This window comes from Lupinus angustifolius, chromosome LG16 (genome assembly GCF_001865875.1).
Source record: "Lupinus angustifolius cultivar Tanjil chromosome LG16, LupAngTanjil_v1.0, whole genome shotgun sequence".
NCBI classification, from domain to species: Eukaryota; Viridiplantae; Streptophyta; class Magnoliopsida; order Fabales; family Fabaceae; genus Lupinus; species Lupinus angustifolius.
The window spans coordinates 1,983,058-1,997,995 of record NC_032024.1 but is presented as its reverse complement, the minus strand read 5'-3'; the positions used below and the strand labels follow the sequence as shown (position 1 = coordinate 1,997,995).

General features: G+C 32.5%; 3 protein-coding genes and 1 long non-coding RNA gene across 8 annotated transcripts; 3 read left to right on the top strand and 1 right to left on the bottom strand.

Moving 5' to 3' along the window:
- On the top strand, nucleotides 689-4,045 carry LOC109330392 (probable folate-biopterin transporter 7). 2 transcript variants are annotated; one of them, XM_019564582.1, is made up of 3 exons: nucleotides 689-1,070; nucleotides 2,772-3,389; nucleotides 3,504-4,045. In XM_019564582.1, exons 1-3 carry the CDS (start codon nucleotides 809-811, stop codon nucleotides 3,824-3,826), a joined length of 1,203 nt encoding a protein of 400 aa, XP_019420127.1. In that variant the 5' UTR covers nucleotides 689-808; the 3' UTR covers nucleotides 3,827-4,045. The 2 variants fall into 2 exon arrangements, with proteins under 2 accessions (XP_019420127.1, XP_019420126.1); XM_019564581.1 differs by having other exon boundaries at nucleotides 690-1,070; nucleotides 2,772-4,045.
- On the top strand, nucleotides 5,194-9,119 carry LOC109330407 (protein ROOT PRIMORDIUM DEFECTIVE 1). Of its 3 annotated transcripts, none has more exons than XM_019564612.1 (4): nucleotides 5,194-5,303; nucleotides 6,022-8,273; nucleotides 8,601-8,808; nucleotides 9,034-9,119. In XM_019564612.1, the coding sequence occupies exon 2, from the start codon at nucleotides 6,131-6,133 to the stop codon at nucleotides 7,382-7,384; it is 1,254 nt and encodes a 417-aa protein (XP_019420157.1). In that variant the 5' UTR covers nucleotides 5,194-5,303; nucleotides 6,022-6,130; the 3' UTR covers nucleotides 7,385-8,273; nucleotides 8,601-8,808; nucleotides 9,034-9,119. The 3 variants fall into 3 exon arrangements, with proteins under 3 accessions (XP_019420157.1, XP_019420158.1, XP_019420156.1); XM_019564613.1 differs by lacking the exon at nucleotides 5,194-5,303 and having other exon boundaries at nucleotides 5,835-7,996; nucleotides 8,099-8,273; XM_019564611.1 differs by lacking the exon at nucleotides 5,194-5,303 and having other exon boundaries at nucleotides 5,835-8,273.
- On the top strand, nucleotides 11,266-11,865 carry LOC109330362. Its single transcript, XR_002105661.1, has 2 exons — nucleotides 11,266-11,391; nucleotides 11,638-11,865. It is a non-coding gene; the product is annotated as an uncharacterized LOC109330362 (long non-coding RNA).
- LOC109330361 (ent-kaurenoic acid oxidase 2-like) lies at nucleotides 11,283-14,938 on the bottom strand. 2 transcript variants are annotated; one of them, XM_019564533.1, is made up of 8 exons: nucleotides 14,672-14,938; nucleotides 13,229-13,706; nucleotides 12,618-12,884; nucleotides 12,306-12,395; nucleotides 12,135-12,213; nucleotides 11,871-11,977; nucleotides 11,632-11,750; nucleotides 11,283-11,432 (listed from the first exon to the last, which is right to left on the bottom strand). In XM_019564533.1, exons 1-8 carry the CDS (start codon nucleotides 14,902-14,904, stop codon nucleotides 11,333-11,335), a joined length of 1,473 nt encoding a protein of 490 aa, XP_019420078.1. In that variant the 5' UTR covers nucleotides 14,905-14,938; the 3' UTR covers nucleotides 11,283-11,332. The 2 variants fall into 2 exon arrangements, with proteins under 2 accessions (XP_019420078.1, XP_019420079.1); XM_019564534.1 differs by having other exon boundaries at nucleotides 13,229-13,712; nucleotides 14,678-14,938.

Here is a 14,938-nt window from a genome sequence, read left to right as displayed (position 1 = left end):
TATTTTCATAAACCACCTTTGCCGACATACCTGCATTTAGTGTTACATAGACCACATAGTTTTCTTTATTATATTTTAAAATAAGGTTCACTTAGAGTTCGAAATAGACTAAAAATATTAAAGTTTGATTCTTAGGAGAGATAATTATCATAAGAGAAAGTTACATACTTCGAACTTGATTAATTTCTTGTCCAAAAAGATGACTAATATCTTTATACCAAAAAGATTCAACATCAACAATACTTCAATACTTAAAATTATGTTTTGTTTTTGTTATTATACTTAAGATTATGTTAAGTACTAGTTACATAACTTTTTCTCCACTAAAATCTAAAGAATCCAATGTCGATCAGATCTATACATGCAGAATATTCCAGAGAATCACAAACAATAATTAAAAAATAAAAAAGTATCAACAAGATGTTTGTTTAATAGTGTAAAGTCTCACTAGATATCTAATAAAACCAAATTCGATTCTTATGAACGACATTGATTAAAAAGACAATCACACACCTAAAAGAGATGAGTTCCGAAAAAATAAAAAGTTAAAGCAGACAAGAAAGAAAGGAGTCAGCAGAAAATGAAACGTACGTGTCATTGATAAAGAAATGTACATGTTCAGTACATGTCAACTATTAAACTATGCCACATGTAACTCTCAACAAAATACATAGTAACAGAAATATTTTCCTTAAAACCATGAAACCTCTTCTTTCACAATTCCCAAGTTATTATAACTCACTTTGTTTCTCTCAAACACATGACACATTTTCTCTCTCTTTCTCAAGTGTTACAAAACTTCTTATAAATGGTTTCATCTTCATTGGATAGTGATGAGAAACAAGTTAAGAAAGTTCTGGGATTGGGTTATTGGGTTCAAGGATTTCGATGCTTTCCATGGTTAGCAGTGATTTTCTTCCTCAAAGATGGACTCAGTGTGGACCCATCTACTCTTCAGATTCTTCAGAATTCTGCAAATCTTCCAATGGTTGGAAAACCATTCTATGGCCTTCTTTCTGATTCTATCTACATCTTTGGCCAACATCGTATTCCTTATATCGCCCTTGGAGGTAATTTACTATGTATAACATTATATCGGTTTCGGAAACTTCGAAAAACTTGAATCATGTAATTTTCGTGAACCCAGATTTAAAACCTTCAAAATATCACCCTTGAAGGTAATATACTATAAATAACATTATGTTTGTAAGCGGTCTCGGAAACTTCCAAAACCTGAATTACGCGAAATTCGCGAACCCAGATTTAAAACCTTCTCAATATTTAGAACTATCATCATACCCTTTTGTTTTTTCTCTATGATTTGATCTAATAAAGCCAAATTCTGAGTCTTTTCTATTTTGTTTATTGCTTTAATGATATATTGAGATCTAGTTGTTGAATCATAGAATTTGTAATCTCTTTCATGTTGCTATATGGTGGAATTTGATGTACATATTATTTGCACTGTAAATTGTTTATCTGTGTCAATATATCTTAGTTTTTACTTACTATTGATGTATATATTTTTTTGCATGAATGAAAGAAACAATAGATACTAGATATTCTGGAATTTGGACAAATGAGTTAAAAGAGGGTTTTTTTAAGAAATGATTCTCAGTACTTTATTTCATTCCATAACTGCCTTGGAATCTGCATATTCTGGCTTATATTTCTGTCTAACTATTTTGCTTTTTAAGAAGGTTATATTATATGTTACTTATCCATGATAATGTACCAAGCATCATTGATTTTTTTAGGTGCATAAACTTTTACTGGAAAATTATGATACTTATATATGGCACTATCACTAGGGGTAACAACACAATATCTTTTTTTCTTTCTTTTTTTCAATCAAGCTAAAGGCAGAAAAGGAATTTGATGGATTCTGGCCACTCATTACTCCTATAAGAAAGAAGAAACAAAGAAAGATAACCCCAAATTCTGGCCTCATAAATCAACAAAATCTGATAAGTTCTTGAATATGACAAGGCTTCTCATAACTAACACAAGTACTTGGATAGGAACTAAATTTGTGAATAAATGTCATTGTTGCTTTGAAGTAGAGGATAAGCCAAATTTTTATCAGCTTTCTTATGAAGGATATGTGAGAGATCACAATTTTTTTTATAGGAAGTGGAAAAATAGGCCAATGATCCTTGAAGTGGAAATATGAAGAAACTTTAGAGGAAGTGATTACAATTCTGATTATAGCTTTTACTCAAACCGATTTTGTGTCAAGTTTTAAGGAACAAGATCAAATACTACTTGGAATGTTAAAAGTACTGTGTTTTTTGTTCTCTTCATTTTGTTTGGATACATGAAGAGCTCCTTTTAATGTGGCAGAAGCCTCACTGAGAGTTTAATTTTGATAGATCTGTTCTACCAAATATCTATATAACATTCCTTATATTTAGCATAAAAGATTAATGTAATTGAATATACTCATTATATATCTATTGATATTTGAGATCTTATTCATCTCAAGTTCATCATGGTGGAACTTGATGCAAATTATAATTTCTGTTTTTCTCTGAGCTGAAAATCTTACTTCTTTTAACTTATAATCGAAAGTCAAGGTTTGATATTTTTTGATTTTATACAAGCATCCTCATTGTTCTTAGTATCTCAGTATATTCAACTATATTGAGGCAAAGCCATCAACTTTTGCTTTAAGGAGAATAACATATGAATTTTGGAATCATTTCATTGTTCTTTAATCATATTGTAATGTAACTAGTTCCTAAGAGATTTATTTACATCATTTTATGCAGCTTTTTTGCAGGCACTGTCATGGCTAGTCATAGCAAACTCTCCATCAACCATATCTATTTTCACTATCTCTATATACCTTCTCCTCAGTAATCTAGGTGCTGCAATAGCTGAGGTAGCAAATGATGCAATTGTTGCAGAGAAGAGTAAACAACCTCCTTCCTCAACCAAGAACTCTCAACCATCTTCCTCAGGCAACCTCCAATCATTTGTTTGGATAGCTTCCTCTGTAGGAGGAGTCCTCGGAAACCTCCTCGGCGGCATATTTATCAGCCGATTCGCACCTCAGTCGATGTTTCTGGTTTTCGGCCTTCTCCTTGCTCTCCAATTTTTCATAACAATTTCTGTTTCTGAGAACTCTCTTGGCCTCCCAAAGAGTCCATCTGTTGGGATAAAGAAACAGCTTTCAGAGCTATTACTTGCTCTACGAAAACCCGAAATTGCTTACTCAATATCATGGTTTGCAGCATCTTATGCCATTATTCCAGCACTCACAGGAACCATGTTCTTTTACCAGACAGAACATTTGCAAATAAACTCCTCAGTATTAGGAATCTCCAAAGTGTTTGGTCAAGCAACTATGCTTCTTTGGGGCATCATATATAACCAATACCTTAAATCTGTTCCATCAAGGAAAATAATATCAACAATTCAAGCCATGATGGCATTGCTAATGGTTTCAGATTTCTTCTTTGTGAAAGGCTTATACAGAGAAATTGGAGTACCAGACTCAGTCTATGTTGTAATCTTCTCAGGATTCTTAGAAGTTCTATTTTTCTTCAAGATTCTACCATTCAGTGTCTTAATAGCACAACTTTGTCCACAAGGGTGTGAAGGGTCTATAATGGCATTTCTTATGTCTGCTATAGCATTTGCATTCATTGTAAGTGGATACTTTGGTGTTGCATTAGCATCATACATCAAAGTAACAGGAACTGATTTTTCAGGACTTGGACTAGGACTTTTGATACAAGCTGCATGCACCATTTTACCAATCTTTTGGTCTTCATGCATACCTGAAGATGTTGTAAAATCAAAAGCCAAGAAGAAAGATTAACATCTTAGCTTCTATTGATTCTATTTAGTGCATTCATTGAAGTTACATGTTATATCTGAAATTTATCACAGTTTATATAGTATATGCATAGTATGAATATCTATGTGTTTTACATTGAAATTTGAGCTAAGACTTAGCTATGTACTTTTAAGGAGTAGTATTATATTTTGGGTGAATTTTGTATCTGAATCTATTCAGAATAAAGCTAATTACAGATTATTTTCTATCTCATATTCTTTTTACATTTATTTAGTTGATAGAATTAATCTAAAAAAAACTAAATTAGACTTTGTTTATTTAGTGATGACTTTTGACAAATTCAATCTAAATTTATGCTATATACTGTCATAAAAAAGGGCATGTAATTTCTAACTATGCAGTTTCAAAATACAACATTTTTTTATGAGTATTAATTTTAAAATGTTTTATATTAAGTTTTTAGGGTACTAATTTTTTTAATAGTTTTAGCTATATAGCAAAAAACATCAACATTTTCAGTTGGATTCGAATTTCAGATATATTAATTTCTGAAGTAAGATTGCAAGGAGAATTTGAATTTCAGTTTGTTTATCAGCATTGCCATATTATAATATCTATACTAAACCCACTTCAAAATTATTTTCCTACATTCCTGCTTCACATCTAATATAATCCGAAGTAATTTTTCTTATTAGTGTTGTTATTTTTTTAAGTGTGTTGTTATTTTATTTATCTTTTCAATATAATTTTTTAATTTGATAATAATGTCCTTGACTTGCACATACGGTCCTATATATATTTTCACACCAACAAAATTTTAGAAAGTTTTCATTTGGAGAAAACAAATGCATGCAATCATTGTGTTTTAATTATTATTAACTATTTAATAAAAATGTATATAAATCTTTGCCGGATGGTACATAGAGTTTACACTCTTTTATTGACCAATAACGATTTTAACAATATTTATGTGCCACTAGTAAATCCATACCCAAAAGACTACAATATTATACACATGTTAATTAGTGCCCTTGCTTTTATGTTGTAGAAGAATCTTGTGGTTTATGTGAGAGGGGGTGTATACTTTTTCAAAATTTGAATTTCACAAGTTTCTAACTTTTTGGTGCTAATTTATTAGCTATAATTTAATAAATAATTTCGCATTAGAAAAATAGCATTTGTACTTAGTTTTTTAAACTTTCATTCATTCATTTTGTATCACTTAAAAATAGCTTAGACACCAACAAGGGGTCAATGTCAATAATATACAACCTTATTATCTCCTTGATAAGTCGAGATTGATGAGTCACACAACCCAAAAGGAATTAAATCGAACGATAATTTGGACATATAAGTTGTCAAGTGGCTTTGGGCGTGGCAGTGCCAAACCAAACAGAGCCTTAACTGATTTTGTTGAATGTTGTTGTGGCGAGGGAACCAAAGGAAACACACCAATTCCATTTCCAATTCAATTCATTTCCCTCCATCTCCAATTCAGGTTCTCCTCTCTAATATAAATAAGATTACCATTATATTTATCAATCAATGTCTTTGTACAAATGTTTCTTTTCTAAAATAAAAGCTTTTTATAATAAACGAAAATATGAAAAAAGAAGCTGTATCTAAATCAATGGATTAAATGCTTGGATTACTTTTACTTTTAGTATGTTGTAATGGTTTATTGAGTTGATGCATTTGATGTGAAGCTAGTGACTCCATTGAACTGGACTGTTACATGCTTGTAAAAATGCTTCAACGACTATATGTATTTCTTCCATGTGGTTTGTCTTATCTTTATCATTTTGTTGTTATTGTAAATAAATAAATTTACTTGGGTCAAGCCATTTAACTCAGCAACTTCTCCTGCTTTCCCCTCTTTCTTCACAGCAACAACAATCAAGCCTTTAATCCTACTAGGTGGGATCGGCTACATGGGTTGAACTTTGTTATACTACTCTATCATAAATCATGTTCATTTGAAAAATAATGATTGACAAATTTTGTTTGAGTGAATCAACGTTGACATAGATTATGACATTTTGCATATTGCAAAGTGTATCAGTACTTATTGGCTATGTCCTGGAGACTGTATCTTGTTAACTATGCTAATATAGCTGTTTTTTTGCTGAAATTTAAATTGATTATTGTTTTAAAAAGTTATTTTTTGTAAGATTTGTGACTAAATAGATCATTCATTTTCCTTCAACCTTCTACAGATCAGCACTGAATTCTCTGAAAAAGGAAGTGCCGATCAAACCCCAAATACGTTAACAATCTTCCCCATTCATTTTACTGGCAAGTACTGCCCTTTCAAGTTTTCACCTGATGTTGTTCAATCTTAGCAAAACTGCAGCCAAAAAAATCAAAAGGCTGCTCAGGCCTTCTGAAAATTCGATCTTCTTCTTTGAATACAATATCCCAAGTCTCCCTTTCTTACATGTCCCCAGGTGCAGTTATGTTAATGTGTACATGAAATGGAAAAAAGATTCTTACTATGACTCAATTGAGCACATCCACCACTCCATTCAGCTCAAGCCTGTAGTAGCCCTAAAAAATTGCATTGCAAAGGAACCCAATAGCTGCATCCCTATATCTGCAGTGTCTAAGAGGGGATTACAATTGGACGTGCCCATGAAGGTTGCAAGGTTTATGAGGCTATATCCGTCCATCTTTGAGGAGTATACGGGTCCTCAATACAATCTACCTTGGTTCAGGCTGACACCGGAAGCTGCTGATATTGACAGGGAAGAGAAGAGAGTATATGAGGAATGCAGGGAGGACCTGAGGTCGAGGTTAAAAAGGATGATATTGATGACCAGAGAAAATGTTCTTCCCTTGAAGATTATTCAAGGTATGCAGTGGTATTTAGGGTTGCCTGATGATTTTTTGCAGTATCCAGAACAAAATCTTGATGAATCTTTCAGGTTTGTGGATATGGAAGATGGGTTGAAGGGGTTGGCTCTTGAAAGCAAAGAAAAGGTTTATTCTGTAATGGAGAAGAATGCTATGCAAAGAGGTCTGTACTCTGGGGGACCAATGGAGGCTATTGAATTTCCTTTTTTTCCATCAAAAGGTTTAAGGATGAGAACTAAGATTGACGATTGGCTGTGTGAGTTTCAGAAGCTTCCGTACATTTCACCTTATGATGATTTCTCAAATTTGGATCCAGACATTGATATAGCAGAGAAAAGACTTGTGGGAGTTCTTCATGAAATCCTTTCCCTTTTTGTTGATCATTCAGCAGAAAGGAAGAAGCTCTTTTGCCTCAAGAAGCATTTTGGGTTGCCACAAAAAATGCATAGAGCATTCGAGCGGCATCCACATATGTTTTATCTATCTTTCAGGAACAAAACTTGCACAGTTATTCTTAAGGAAGCTTATAATGATATATCAGCTATTGAGAAGCATCCTATATTGAGGGTGAGGAAGAAATACATCAAGTTAATGAAGGAGTCAAAAGTGATTTTAAGGAACAGGAGGGTGAATAGTCGATATTCTAATAGTAGTGCAAAAGTGGATTTAGATTCAGGGGATGTGGATGAAGGGGGGTGTGCGATGGCACATTTTCCACTGGACTAAGTTACATGATTTTTTTTTTTAAAAACTAGACTTAAAGCTGGTTTATGAATTGGCAAACGAGGTTTTGAATGAATGATGCCGAGTACCTCAGGGTTTTCTGTTGGCGTTGAATTGCGATTTTGTTATTTGATTGGGAAGTCATAGTGGTTTTGCATTTTCCTTTAGCTTTTACTCTGTTTATTCAATATAAGAATTGAATTTTTGGGGTTTCCTTTTGAGAATGGATTTGGTGTTATGTGTGATCATGGGGTGGGGCTAGATTGTTGTTTTTTGCATTTGGAATGGTGTTCTAGCTTTTTCTTTTCTGTAGGGTTATGAAATTAAGTGATATGTTGTAAACATTATCTTGTAAGACCCCGTGCTCAAGAATTTGAAAGTTTTGATAATGGCTGGAGAAGGAACCATAACTGTAATTACTGATTGAGTTTCTTGAACTATTTGGTCTCTGGAATCAATGGATTAAGAATGGAAATATCAAGTTTAACATTTTTTCGAGCACAGAGGACATGATTTATGCAAATATTGGATGGTGGGTGATCTTTAAAACGAGCTCCACGTTTAAATATCTTCAGAACCTATATGTATCTTGAGTTAAGAATATTTTAAAATATAGTAAGAGATCCTACTTCCTAGTGTCTTATAACTCTGCAAAACTTGTCATTAGAATATTAGATATTTAGAGTTGAATTAATTTTGTATAATGTATTCTTGCAGCTGAGAGAGTTCTTATATTCTTCTCCTGATGGGCGCTCCTAAGCAGAAATGGACAGCAGAAGTAGCAGCATTGAAAGCTGGAGTTCTAAAGCATGGGGTAGGTATAAGGCGCCCAATACTCAAGGATCCAGAGTTTAGCGTTGTCTTATATCTGTGGTCAAATGTGGATCTCAAGGTTGGGTTCTCTTGGTATTTGTCTTTTTTTGGCCTTTTTTTGTTGAAGAGTTTACACAACGATAAGGTTGTTGCTTAGTGACCATGAGGTCACAGGTTCAAATCCTGGAAACAGTATCTCACCTTATGGGGGTAAGGCTATGTACATCTACCCTCCCTAGATCCCACTAAGTGGGAGACTCGTGCACTGGACTGACCTTTTTTTGTTTTGCTTAAGAGGTCATTCTCTCAAGTTGTTTGAATTTATTCTTATGAATTTATGTTGGACCATCTATATTACTATACACACTGACTTGTTTGTATGGTTCTAATGTGGGGTGTTCGATAGGATAAATGGAGAAATTTGAGTGTGATGGCAAATGGATGGACCTCCAGGGAGAAGTCTAGGTTAGCAGTCAAAAGTGTGCATCAGACCCAAGATAGGATGAGAACTTCATGGCTATCACTCTTGTAGTTCCGAGTGATGAAGATGATAAGCCTCTTCAAGTTTCTGAAGATATGATGCACCTTCCTGGTCCAAAAAGGTCTATGTTAAGGTTTGGCTCTGTTTTGTTTTGATGTAGTAATTTATTTTATTAGATCTGTGTACCCAGTTTGAAAAGGAAGTGGTATAATCCGGGATCCTTACTGATATCAAGTGTTAAGGTCATCGACCTAAATGATGGTACACTTGCCTGATGTCATCATCATCATCATTTTGTGGCAGTTATATTGAATTGTTTCAATTAGAGATCTTACTATGGCTGACTTTGATGTTTCAGGTAAAACGCAGGTATAGGATTGCACCTACTCCAGCATATTCTGACAGAAAAACATACTCACCTATGTTATTATTGGATGGGGGCAGTAAACCTCTATGATAGTTCACAGGGATGAGATCAATGTCCTCACAAAGTCTCAGATAGATTTAGAATTAGCAAAGCTAAGGTCCATGACTCCTCAAGAGGCAGCTGCTGTTGCTTCTCGAGAGTTTATGAAGCGGAAGTTGCCATAGCAGAAGCTGAAGAGGCTGCACAAGCTTTTGCAGAAGTTGCGATGAAAGGGAGAAACACCCCAAAGATCGTAAAACTATTTTTTTCTTCTTTTGTGATACTGTAACACATCTGCGGGACATTTAGAAGATTCTTTTCAATGAAACTTAGAAGCAAATTGACATAGAATGGAGGTTTATAATATGCTTAGGAAGAGTGAATTTTATTTTACTTGAATTTTCATATAGTCTGGTTATGAGGACAAGGAGCATATCTCTTTCTCAAACCAATCATCTGGATTGATTAAACTATGATTCAGTTGTGGCTGGATTTATCATATTGGAGACATTCCAATTGTTGGCTTAATGATTCTTGATGTCTCTATCAACTAAATGTGTTTTAATTGAATTCTTTTGTGTTTTTAAATGTTTAGATGATCCCTGCTTGATGGAAGTGTGAAGAATGGGACATGAGGAACAATGGACCATGATGTTCAGCAGGAGTGTCAGCCAGATACATATTTTTATCATTTGCTGGCATTGTTTATGTTTATATATGTGTGTCACCATATTGGAGTCTTTTCTAGTGGCTTTATGCAGGTTTTACCTTTATTAGGAGATTATTCTGAATTTTGGATCTTGAAATATCCTTCTTGTAGATAAAAAGAATTGTTTGAATATTTGTTGCAATCTGTGAGAGCTTGTGGCATGTTTATTGCATATTGGGCGCTTTGTCTATGTACCCATTTGTAGAAGATAGATGTTTAGATGAATGGGAATTTGTTCAAATTTCTTTAAAAGATACATCATTGTTTGTTCATACTTTCACTTAAGTTATAAGTGCTTTTTAGATAGAGACAAGATTGTGTGGTTTGTTGGAACTTGGTGCCATTCCATTTGTAGATGAAAGTAAACAAAAAAACAGGGTTCTTGTTCATCCCTATTGGCTGAAAATAAACAATTAAAAAAAATGGTAAATATGTGTTAAAAAGTAAGTTCGATACTTCATACAGTAAATACATTATATCTTAATAGTGTTATATTTTTTAATTCCTCAAAATCCCAATGAAGAGGGTCATACACTCATACTCCTAAAACTTTATCTTAAAATGCATACCATGAATATTTTTCCTCTTTGCACAATCTACCACTTACTTAGTTATTATGTAGTAGTGATATTTTTAGTTTTTCTTATCTTATCTGACTCTAAATGTTGTTCAGAGTTATCTTATATTTGAAGATTAATCCAAATCATAACCAAAACCAAACTAGATGAGCGGGTAGGATCGGGTTAAGTGAATTTGTATTTTTTGCATCATACTTGTTATATAAAATGATAGATAATGCTAAATATTACTGTATCACTGATCAAACAAGTAATAACACAATTATTTTATAATAACCACATAATATTAAAATTTGTATATTATGTCCATCAAACACTCCATTTACTCCTATCACATCCACATTAAGAAACTACACCAATCTTTTTTTACTCGAGTGAATTCTATCAAAAATTTAGTAATTTAAAACGTGTTACCCAATCTAAAAACAATATATTTAAATTAAAATTTAATAATGAATTATTAATTTTAATAACATATTGAATGACATACTTTTTAAAACAAGTGATCCCAAAAAATTTCATTGCATTGTAATTAGAACAAACTATGAGTATCAATTGTAATGCCCCTAAGCTTCACCGAAACATTTGAAAAGATCATTGAAACTAAAAAAGAATTGTATAGTTATTTAGAGGGATCTTTTAGACATTATATTTGAACTACATGATATACATATACTAACCTCGGTTTGGGAAGTTTATATATGAATTATCATAGTTTATATTATAGTTGTAACCCTCACGTTAGTTTGAAGTAATGGATCATATTTCTTATATAGTTATACTAGTAAGTGCACACACGTCAATAAAGTAATAAAGTATGAAGCTAGCAGAATCAAACAACAAAATTTATTGAACAACTTTCAATTTTATTGAAGTTTGATAATGGAGGAGTTATGAAAGTTTGATGATATGGGAGTTATGTAATTATTTATAGGTTTTATGTCATTGCATGAGTCTTGTCCATTCAAGGAGATGAAACTTTCTTCAGTGTTGCCAAGTAGTTGTCTGTGGGCCTTGTATGGGGTAAGTATCTGATAGGACATAGTGGATTCTTCGGCTCAATCCTGTACCAACATAGGTAAAATATCATATAGGATGTCTAGTAAAATCATGTTTTTTTACGAAAAATCGATAAGTAAAATAATTATGAAAGATTATTGTCGATGAGCATGATTTTTGATATATCATTATGATTTCGTTCGATTTATATAACTGATCCTATCTGGTGAGACTAATTGTTTACTGAGGGGGAAGTTTACTGACTTGTAGTTGAGAACAAAGTGATGAAGGAAAACTGAGATTTCCAGCTTGGCAAGATCATTCCCTGGACATAATCTAGTTCCTGCTCCAAATGGAAGGAATTCTCCAGCCTTATGTGTTATCTATGAATGAATAAGCATAAAACAAATTATCAATTCATATTCATATAGCATTATGTATGTTCAAAATGCATGCAACTTTGTTCAATTTAAATGTTTCATTGCTATATATTTGCTACTCACATTCCATCTATAGGGATTGAACTCCCTTGGATCAGGATATATTTCAGGGCTAAGGTGAATTGCCCTAAACCATGTTAGAACTTTCCAGCCTTTTGGAATGAGGTAACCTGTGCAAGAAAATATGTATAATATTTAGTATCGTGATAAAACATCGTACTAAATTCTCTTTGATACTGGAGTGTCTAATACTGGGTGCAAGTACTTTATGTATCACGATAATATAGGACTAGAAACCATTATTACACTATTACATATAATACTAACCATTAATATGAACATCGGATTTTGCTTCCCGAAAAACCATTAGTGAGAAAGTAACCAAACGCAATGTTTCATCAACCACCTATGTCAAAGTTGATAAACCAAAACATATATAATCAAATATTAGTTTATAGTAAACATAAAATGATAAAATCAACTATAGTCAATGTCTACCTTAGATAGAAAATCCATCTTTCTCACTTCCTCAAGTATCAATCCTTTTTGTGTTGGTGGCCTTCTCCTTAATATTTCTTCTTGTTCTTCCTGTTCAATACATAATAAACAATATTTGGAAATAGATTTCAAATTTTCGGGATTAAGGGATATGATAAAAAGGCGACCCAATATACAAGACTCCCATTTAGTAGAGTATGAGGACAATAGATATACACAACATTACTCCACAAGTAAAGAGATTGTTGTTTCCGGGATTTGAAACTGTAACCTCGAGATGGTATTATAAATGCAATTGTTTAACATCAATACCTTAGCCTTTTGGAGATATTCAGGATGCTTTTGTAGATAATAGGTTGCCCACATAGTAATATGTCCTGAAGATTCATGACCTGCATTCAAATACATCAACATGATATCTATGATATCATCATCACCCAATCTTCTTCCATTTTCATCTTCAACATCAATCAAAGAATCCATCATATCTTTGTGTTTTTTGTTGGATGTTTTTTCCTTCTTTTCAGCTCTTCTTTTATCCACAATTTTTTGAAATATAGCCAATAAACCTTTCCTTGCCTAAAAAAGAACCTTAAATCATAAGTTATTACAGGAAACTAAAAAAATCACATATCCTCATATTTATCACAAATACTCATTTCAGTTCCTCATATTTTTCGACTTACCAGTTTGGTTCCTTTGAGAAACCAGAAATTTCAAATGTGAGTCAAATTAGTCATTTTTAACATGTTCTAAACACTTGGTAGGGACTAATACTAACTCGACCCACATTTGAAATTATTGGATACCATTTTAGATTTTTCAATTTTTCAAAAAACCAAACTAGTAAGATCGAAAAACACGAGGGACTAAAATGGATAAATACTGTAAACTTTCCTAATAAACTCTCAAATATTGTTTACCTTGAGTGATTTATAGAAAGCAAAACCAGGAATATTAATTCTCATGGCTCTAACTCCAAGATTAAGTGCTGTATATTCTTTTTCCAAAGCCTCCATAATAGGATCAGTTTCTGCACCAAGGAAAATATGCATAATGATCTTGAAAGTGAGTCTCCTCATATGAGTTAAGAACTCAAATTCTCCCAACTTGGACCATTTATCCAATGAACTTATAACATTTTGTTCAATGAAAGTAATGTAAATAGATAAAGCTTCATAGCCATTGACTGAAGCAGAAGTTAAACGCCTTAGACGTTTATGTTCTTCATAAGAGATTCCAATGAATGATTTTTCTCCCATTAGTTCCATAGTTGATCTTGGCCAACCAAGTGTGAATTTTTCATCATCTGTTAACACTTTTTTGCATGCTTCTGGTGTTGTCACAATTACACTTGGTTTTCCAAACATCAATGCCTTATATATGCCTGTGTTTCCATACCTATGTTTTCATTCAATCAAAACATTAGTGCACATCAATAATCATATTCATAGCTCAAACCTTACATTTTTGTAATAATATTTGAATGTTTCATAGGGATAATGTAAATTAATCATGGGGCCACCACCTATAAGTGGGGCATGAAATATAACAATTAACTTGTTAAAAATTCTGATATTTATCTTTTATTTTGTTTTTTATATGGGTATAGAAGATATTTTTTTGTGCATTAAAATGGTTATTTAATATTTACAAATAAAAAACCTTCAAAATTAATGCTATTATTTAAGGTGAGGCCCACAATGACATGGACCACCAAAACTAGGACATACATATATATTTTTGATATATCAAATATGGACCTCACCTTTTTGGGAGGAACTAATCTCTTTCAATATTCGTGGTTGTCCTCACAACAAGTGTCGCTCCTAAGAATCGAACCCTCAAACATGAAGATCCAATGAGGTCTTACAACACTAGACCAACACATTGTTGATATATAAAACAAACCTGATATGATTTGTTTAATTGTTGACCGGTATATAGTTAAAAAAATAAGTAAAATTATATAGTTGAGTATAATATAACTTAAAAATGAGAATAAATGTCTCAGAAATAAGTTATTTCTTATAGTCATTAAAATTATAATATGTCATATTTAATTATTTTTTTAAAACAAAACAAAAAATACATATACAATAATTTTAGTAATTATGATAATATGTTTTAGTCTCTTTAAAAGTTCAATATATATGTATAAAAAATGTGTCAGATCTAGAGAAGACAAATATCTATACATGTAGGTATATGCAAAAATACGACGATGATGCGTGTAAATATAATATTTCATCCTTATCTTTGTTTTCAAAAAAGAAACTCAATTTCGATGATACAAATCCAATTTGACTCTACATCAAATAATAAGAAAGATGAGTGAAATATAAAAGAAAAATGATAATATTTACCTTAGGACATAGGAATCCAAGAAAGAATCAGGGTTAGTGGACTTAAAAGCCTTAAGGAAGGACCACATGTTCCCAATTAAGGGCCAACCCAAGTCACCTGGTGGAAGAGAATACTGTTTTGCACCTAATTTGGATTCATACAATAACCAATTCACATTCTTTAAAATATATCTTATGAATAAAAGAGAAGTAGCAATGGCTACAATCACACCCCAACCTATCTCTATTGCCATCACTTCAATTTCTTCACTCTCACCACAATTACCC